The 8,985-nt window shown below is 43.5% G+C and overlaps 1 protein-coding gene across 1 annotated transcript in view; it reads left to right on the top strand.

Annotated features, from left to right (window-relative positions):
* cd59b (CD59 molecule (CD59 blood group) b) overlaps positions 1 to 3,451 on the top strand; it is a gene marked incomplete at both ends in the record, with an annotated part of 6,189 nt that extends 2,738 nt beyond the window's left edge. The window contains 2 exons of the mRNA XM_083663243.1: positions 1,722 to 1,823; positions 3,249 to 3,451. Of these exons, the coding sequence (XP_083519369.1) occupies positions 1,722 to 1,823; positions 3,249 to 3,451 (305 nt within the window). The remainder of the gene's footprint in view (positions 1 to 1,721; positions 1,824 to 3,248) is intronic.
* Between the last annotated feature and the right edge of the window lie 5,534 nt (positions 3,452 to 8,985).

Raw genomic sequence — 8,985 nt, 5'->3', positions numbered from 1 at the left:
GGTGATCTAACCCCCCAATTCCAACCTTTTTGATGCTGAGTGCCAAGCAGGGAGGCAATGGGTCCCATTTTTATAGTCTTTGGTATGACTCGGCCAGGGATCGAACTCACAACCTCCCAGTCTCAGGGCGGACACTCAATGAGGGTCCATGAGAGGTCAGTTGGGCGAGTCACTCGTCACCCCTGACTACGTCAAAGTAGGCCAGAAACGGCTCCCAAATGGTGGAAAACTTCCCAAGTGAGTTGGTCCTCAGGAACCTGAGTCTCTCCATGCGCACAACTGAGACCATGTCCATCAGCCACAACTGAAAGGGAAGGAGGAGAGGGAGACTTCCACTCCTTCAGAATGAGTCTCTTGGCGACAGTCCCCAGTGTCAGAGACTGTTGCACAGCTGTAGGGAGGAGCAGTGAGGATTCCAAGCAGCCGATGATGGCGAGTTCCGCCTCCGGTTGAAGGGTTATTTTATAGACCTTAGAGTACCAGTCAAATACTTTGGCCCAGAATCCGGACAGTGAAGGGCAAAACCAAAAAGCATGGGACAGGGTCAGTGATCCTCACTATTTCTTCGATGAGAGCCGCACTGGCAGGACAAAGTCAATAGGAGAGCCACTTTTACCGCAAAACACCAAAAGCCACCACGACCAAGCACATCTGCCTACCATTTTTTTGTTTTATTGTTTTCCACACACACACACACACACACACACACACACACACTCGAAACGTACCCCGACCGCAACGGTGGGGGCCGTCGCTGGCGACGCTGAAGTTTTAGCTAACCTGTTCACATCTATGTTCGCAATGGCAAGTATCATCATACTATTATGGGATGCGATGCGAACAGTTGTATTATGGGATGTGTGTTTCCCAGGCAACGACACACGTTGACACGTTTTGGAACAGCGCTGCACGCTGGCACAATACTCCTAAAAGCAAAATGCTTATTGTTTTGAATGATTTGGCACCGTCTATTACTGTCAACACCAGTATTGTTGTATTGTAATAATATGCCTTAAAGGTTTATTTAAATTTTGGGGAGAGCAGGGGGATTTTTTTTTTTTTTTTTGCAATTTCTTAGAGCCGCCAACTAAGCTTTGAGAGCTGCCATCATCTCGCGAGCCGCACACTGAGGAACTAGGGGCTACATGATGGTGCATCCATAAAGTCGATCAGATGAATATTGAAAGCCTTGTTACCATGCTGCATGTGGACAACACTTTCGTGTTTTATCAGTTTGATCCTTACCGAACGCAGCTGCACGTCGTTTTATCAGTTTGAGCCTTAACAACCCACAGCTGCATGTAGTTGGCTGGCTCGTTGGCTGACATACATCGGCGATGTTTGGTTGTTGAATGAATTTGTTCATCATACAGTAGCCTAGGCTACACTAACCTATGAAAATATTAATTTGGGCTAGGAAGAGCTGGGTGGAAATACCTCCGCTCGCCTTTCAATCCGGGAGCGGTGGCTGTCGCCTGAAAGCACACCCCAGGACGGGAATGTGGCGGTGTTGCTTGGCTGTGTGTGAAAGCAATTTCTGGGGCGAGGCTGCCGGTTTTGCAGGCCTTCTGAACTGCAATTTTGCGCGATCTGTGTGTGAAAACAGCTTCAGTTTTGACTCGTGACTTGGACGTGACTACATCTCCGCCTGGTGGTCGAGTATGGACATTGCACTTGCTAAATAAATATGAATAAAGAATCATTGTTGTCCGTCCATGCAGGTGCCGGACTTCGCTGCTACAAGTGCTCAGATTACACCGGGCGCTGTGAGAACGTGCAGGAGTGCACGTACGAAGACTCCTGCATCTCTCTCAGTGAAAGAGGTACGTTGCTGTCTGGGATTGCATTGCTGACAGTTTGCTATACTCTTATGGGCTTAAAACGGTCTCAAAAGAATCTACGAACAAATGTTACAAAACTCGTAAAAGACAATGCCCAAATAAATGTGAAGTGATTTGTATCTGTAGGCCTTATGCGCCTCTAAATTACCACTCGTATCATTTGTGTCAACTTAGCATTTTTAATCAATGGAAATATATTTGTGAATCTCCTTCTATTTGTATGGAGACATTTACTGGTGATTTGTACCTGATACAAATCTGTATCTGTGTGTATCTGAACATGGCCTAAGGCCATGTTCAGACTAGGAGGCCAAATCTGATGTGTGAACTTTAATGACCTATTAATGATTCTATCCAGATTGGTTTTATGAGTCTGGACACTCCAAGTCTGATTTGTGTCACTTGTCCCAAACCACATATGGAGGTCTGGACACACAGATCCGACTTGAACACTTGCCCAAATCAGATTTGTGGCAGTGCGGACACACTCCCAAATCAAAATTTGGGAAACCAATCAAGATAATGATGATTAATGACTTTATCAGCAAATCGGATTCGCCTGTAATGTGAACATGGCCTAATTCGCCACTCGTACATCACCATTTGTAACTCGTATATCATTTGTCCGTCAACTTAACATTTTTGAATGGAAATATAATTGTGAATTTCCACCTATTTGTGTGGATTCTTTTGAGACTGTTTTAAGCCCATAATAGCCTGGTAAAACAATTGCAAAAGAATCCACACAAATGGGTGGAGATGCACAAATATATTTCCATTTAAAAATACTAAGTTGACATATAAATGATATGAGTTACAAATGGTGATATACAAGGGGTAAATTAGACCATGTTCAGACTAGGAGGCCAAATCTGATTTGTGAACTTTAATGACCTATTAATGATTCTATCCAGATTGGTTTTATGAGTCTGGACGCTCCAAGTCTGATTTGTGTCACTTGTCCCAAACCACATATGGAGGTCTGGACACAGACAGACACCGACTTGAACACTTGCCCAAATCAGATTTGTGGCAGTGCGGACACACTCCCAAATCAGATTTGGGAAACCAATCAAGATAATGATGATTAATGACTTTAGTAGCAAATCGGATTTGCCTGTAATGTGAACATGGCCTTAGAGGCACAGATACAGATTGACAAATCACTCACTGCATTTATTTGTGCATTGTGTTTTACGAGTGGTGAATGCTGTACATATGAGACTGTATTGGCACCGTACAGTAGCTTTCCTCTTCTGTGTCAAACCTGTGTGTGTGTGTGTGTGTGCGTGTGTGCGTGTGCATGCGTGTGTGTGTGTGTGTGTGTGTGTGTGCGTGCGCATGTGTGTGTGTCTGTATGTGTGTGCGTGTGCATGCGTGTGCATGTGTGTGTCTGTGTGTGTGCAGGTGGGAAGACCATCCGTCAGTGCATCAGGTACACAGACTGTGATAACTCCCGCCTCACTCAGATGTTTCCGGCAATCTCCGGCTTCACCTACCGCTGCTGCTCCAGCAACCTGTGCAACGGAGGCAGCAACGCTGTCACCACGGCAACACCGGCCCTGGCTCTGGCCGGTGCTCTGCTGAGCGTTTGGTGGTGTTCAGTCTGAATGATGCATGCCTAACTGCTAGTTAGTTATTATTTTATATATATATATAGACCTATAGAATTACTGTTTTTTTTAATATATATATATATATAGAATTACTGATTTTTTTTGTAAGATTAACATGAACTAAAAGGCATGTCGGGTTTTAAAGTCACAATGAAATGAAAAATGACTCATGTCATAAGATAAACCTATTTAATAATAAACGGCAAAAAAAAGTACATGTTTATTTTTGTGTATTTTTTGCTGTGGCCAGCAGGGGCAGCAGCTCTATAAGGATGGTCTGTTGGTTGGTCGGTCCACAAAACGTTCGCCACGCTTTAGCAGACACAGTTGAAATTTGGCATGGAGGTCAAGTTTTGGCTAAAAGGGGGGCGGTGGGGAAGGGCCAAATTTCACAATGGAGTGGATGACGTCACACTAACTGACATCGAATATCCGGTTGCAGCTATTGCGAATTTGCATTTACTTATATGAAATTCCCATAAATCTTCCTTTACGGAACGTCCGTGCCATCCAATAAAAGTGCCTTTCTTTTTGCCTTTTTTCCGTCAAATAGATTTAGAGGAATATCTCATTTTAATTAACATTAGGATTAGACTGTTGTCATCATTCAGTCTTACTCTTATCAATATTTGTTCCTTTACTACTCACCTCCACATCACCACCTGCCAATATATAATGCCATGATATCATTTACTTATTTGCATCTGATAAAATACAATCCAAAATGAGACACAAAATTGCTGAACTTATATGAACATTTATTTAAATCTGTCTGTTTGCTTACTCTGTCTATACATCAAAAACTAATCTAAAAAGACTTGTGAATGAAAAAATAAATAATTTTAGTGCACTTAACAGCAGCATTATCAGCAGATACAGTAACAATATGTCCTTGTTTCTGAGAGAGAACACAAATTTGTAAATACTTGAATAAATAAAAAAATAAAAAAATAATGTTATATGAATAAATGTCCACAGCTAATCAAAAACTGAAGAAAAAAACAACTTATGAATGAAAAATAAATAATTTCAGTGCACTTAACTCTTTACTAAAACCATGACTAACCTGTCCAGTGACTATCTACTCGATCCAATCTGTGTTTCACCACCCAGTGTCGTCTTGCAAAGGTATCCCACACAGATGTATAGATGTAAAAAACAAAGCGTTTTAAAAGTAAACAAGACAATTTACGTAAATAATCTACGCAAACCCTAGTCTCGCTGGCCAGCCTCCCCTCCCTACCGTGAGAGGAGTCTGGTGCCGCACGTCTCCATGATAGTGGGATTGCGATGGGCGGCGCTTAGCGGCAGTGCCCTTGGAAAATAGTTTCAAACAATTGCCGTTTTCAGCATGTAGCAACAAGCTAGCGTGTAGGTTTCTGCCGTTAGCTTGCTAGCTAGTTAGCGTTGTTGTTTTCACTGCGGCGGCAGGGCACTATTTACAGCGACACACAGGGAGGAGGAAACGGAAGCCGCTCTGGTTGACATGGTCGGAGCCAATGACAGAGCTTGTAATAAGCCGGGAGCGGACATCCGGCTGCCACCGAAACAGTCGCTCCAATGGGAGAGCAGTAGAGCAGGGGAGGGTTTATCCCAGTTATGGAGACCTGCGGCGCCAGACTCATCGGACGGAAGAGAGAGGAGGCTGGCCAGCGAGACTACGCAAACCCTGACCCATCTTTAAGTCCAGCGCCCCCAGAGGTTTAGTGGCGAAGAGAAGTCACTGAGAAGTGCACACATATACGCACCGTATCCCACACAAATTTCCAAAGCCGAAATGCCAGACCGCCGTCCAACTAAGTGCGCGTTTTCCCTTTGTTGTGACAAGCGGAGGTAATGGTTGTTTGCAGTGAATGCGTTTGGAAAAGATATGTAGGGCCTGTATTTCGTTGTAAAAAAAAAAGTTTTCAATGATCTCTCTGTGTCAATAAAGTCTGTTTTCCCCCGTGCACCTCCCTGCCTCAAGTCATTGGAAATGTTTAGAACGTTGAAACAATCATAGTCTACCAGCCAACACCGGAATGTTTTTTGTTGTTGTTTTTTTAATCTCTGTGATTAATTATTTAAATCAATGTGGTCATGAATGGTCATTTAAGGTATTTATTTATTTATTTCTATATGAATAGTTCATTTGCAAAAACAGATTAAAGCCATTCTTAAATTAACACATGCTGATATCAGATTTTTTTTGTTTTTATCAGATGCTGTTACACTCATCTTGCATTCCAAAAAGTTCAATAACCGTGACTATATATATATATATAAATAAATAAATAAATAAATAAATAATATATATGTATATATGTGTGTGTATATATATATATATATATATATATATATACATATATATATATATATATATATACATATATATATATATATATATATATATATATATATATATATATATATATATATATATATATATATATATATATATGTATATACATATATATATATGTATAAACGGCAAACAAGATGAACAGGATCAGATCAGACAAACGGGTACAAGCAGGAATAAGAGACTAAACCAACTAAACTGACTGTAGTTGGAACTATGATCTGACAGCATAAAGCTGGCAGATCATAATGTCAAGTGTGACATCTTTACTGACATCACTGTTGAGCATCGTTAACATCAGTGACATCATACATCATCATCACTGGTAACATCTAACACAAATCTGCATCTAAAAAAAGTAGAAAACCCATCTACTGTATAAAAAGCAGAAAGTAACCCATGGCTCATGGAGTGGTCTACTGAAGCACGCAGTCCGTGTTGGCGTGCGGCGCAGCGGAGCTGCGCCGCACACAGAGCCAGCATCCAGTCCTGGCGCTCGACCGCGCTGGCCGCCCACAGCCTCAGGGGCCACGACGCGTCTCTGGGTGTAACGCTCCAGCCAAACGCACCCCGACCCTCGTCTGTCTGCAGCAGCGCCCCCTGCAGACTGATCCGCTTCACCACTTTCTGCTGTGTCTCGTACAGCAGCTGGCAGCCGTCCAACTGCACCCAGGTCTGCCTCCAGCGGGGAGTGATGCGCGAGCGCTTCCTCAGCCAGCCTCTCTTCCCGCTCAGCGTGGCAGACTCATCCACAGATGCCTTACAAGCTGCACGCTCGATCATATCTGTGCTGTTCCCTGCTCACTACTGTCATATATCACCGATGATGTCATAAATCACTGATGTCACAGAAAGTGATGAGGCCATGGTGATGTCACAGACAGTGTGGGTCATAAATCGCAGATTATGTCACTTGAGGGGCGACGGGAGAGGGTGAGAGGAGGATCGGGTTTTACAGAATGTAGGGGAGGCGGTAATGCAACATAAAGGATGCCAACTGCCATAACACACCACAGAAGAAGAATACAGTTCTAGACGACTCGGCCTGGTGGACTACTATTGTGATGTCATATACTGATGTCATAAATCTCTGACGATGTCACAGGCAGTGATGAGGCCTGGTGCCGTCCTAATGTGGGGGGGGGGGCTATATTCTAGATTCACACTCGAGCAACTGTGATGTCACCAGTGTTGTCACTTGAGGTAATTGTGATGTCATCGGTGATGATCTCATCAGTGATGTTAGTGTGACATCACACTTTTAATGTTACACGTGAAATCGCGTGCTAAATTCTAGTATAGAATTGCGATCAGTGATCACTGATGTCATCCCAACTCATAGAATATTGTGACATCATCGGTGATGTCATAAATCCTTCCGTGCTTAGCCCCCGTTCACACAGTATGCCGAAGCAACGCTCAACCGAAGCTCTACCTACGCTGAACCCACAAGTTTCATTTAGGCGTCCTTGTTAACAGGCAAAGCCGTTCACACCACCCGCGCGCGTACCACGCCGACGCCGTGCCGAAGCCATGCTCAAGCGATCACTCAGGTTTGACGCCGATTTTCCAAGCGTGGCGCGTGAAGCCACACCACCGCAGGCATGAAGTCAATGGGAGTTGTGGGCGGGTTCAAGGCGCGAGAGAGTAGGCGCTGAGAGGAAAAGACAAGGCGTCTTGTTTGAACAGTAAGGTGTACGTTCAGCTTGTGCTGCTTCAAGCTTCAGCTCTGCTTACGTTCGGCGTCCTGTGTGAACGAGGGCTTAGTTTATATCAAGTGGATGACTCTTGCTCATAGCACAGCGAATAAACCCTGAAACTGTGGCACCAACACAGAGCACCGACACAGGCCAAGACACAGAGTCTGAGAATTAATGACGTAGTTTGTTGCTTATCTCACAAATGGCATTGGAAACGGTTCCTAAAGACCTTCGCCATCTGCGGGCTTGTCTTCTCTGCTCTCTTGTGAAGACCACTGAGCAGTTTGAATCCAACGGCTGTAACAACTGTGAGTCCAGCTACCTCCAGATGAAGAGAGATGGTGTACGAGTGCACGACTTCCTCATTTGATGCTGTGATAGCCATGATGAGTCCTAACAACAGCTGGGTGTCTAAATGGAAGAGAATAGGCAGCTTGAAACCAGATGTTTATGTATATATTACATATATACAGGTGTATATTACATACATAAACCTGACTGTACCCTCTTTACTTCTGATGTCTTCAATCATGGAATATCTTCAATCATGGGTGGAAGAGTGCCTAACCTCATCCGACTCGGACTTGGACTCGACGACGACGACAACTCAGACTTGTTAATTGATAAAGACAGTTTTTTTGTTGTTGTTTTTTTTAAGATTATTTTTTGGGCATTTCACCTTTATTTATTTTTATATAGGACAGTAGGCAGACAGGAAAGGTCGGATCGGCCGCACGGATGGCCGAGGCTTCGTGTTATGGTATATTATAAAACAAACTATGCTTTGGGGGATGATTTGGGGCATGATTGACAGGTCGCCTATCCAGTGCTTGTGCAGCTCACAGTCACTGTGGCTACGTCCATATTTATATACAGTCTATGCATACAAACACTGGTTCTCATGTTACTGCCATGTAGAATATAAATATTGTGCTTTATCGGATGGAATATATTGTATAGGCTACGATAACGACACAGGAGAAGCGCTCTCAAGGCAGAGCAACATGTCATCAGGGAAAGTCGACACTAAAATGTTCTAGCCGAGAGTCTATTTGTACTGAGAGAGGATTGAGTATTTCCTGGGTCTCAGCATGGACTCTTAAGAAGAAGGATCAGACAAGAAGCATGTCGCAGCGTTTGAATTTTGCATTGGGGCCAGTTGTATTGAAGTGAATGAGGCGGCAGAGTAAGTCCCACTATAAACCATCATATCTGTGTCGTTTCACCTTCGATTGAAAAATGCTTCCACCAGGCAGATCCTGGCTCTGTCCAGCAGCTGCATATAGCTCAACTCAAGCCCCTGTTTGGTCCAAGACAGAGCGAGATTAGCTAAACCAGAGGTTCTCAAAATGTTTTTCAGCCAAGGACCCCTTACAAGATAGAAAACACTTTGTTTCCACGGTAACGTGCTTGACTTTTAAATTGATAGGTTTGTTAGATTAAAATGTAATCAGATTCAGTTCAGATTCATTTATTTAAAGAATGGG

Source organism: Poromitra crassiceps, assembly GCF_964638095.1.
Source record: "Poromitra crassiceps genome assembly, chromosome: 30".
NCBI lineage: Eukaryota > Metazoa > Chordata > Actinopteri > Beryciformes > Melamphaidae > Poromitra > Poromitra crassiceps.
The sequence above is the reverse complement of the archived record's forward strand: the minus strand, read 5'-3'. Positions and strand labels throughout refer to the sequence as shown.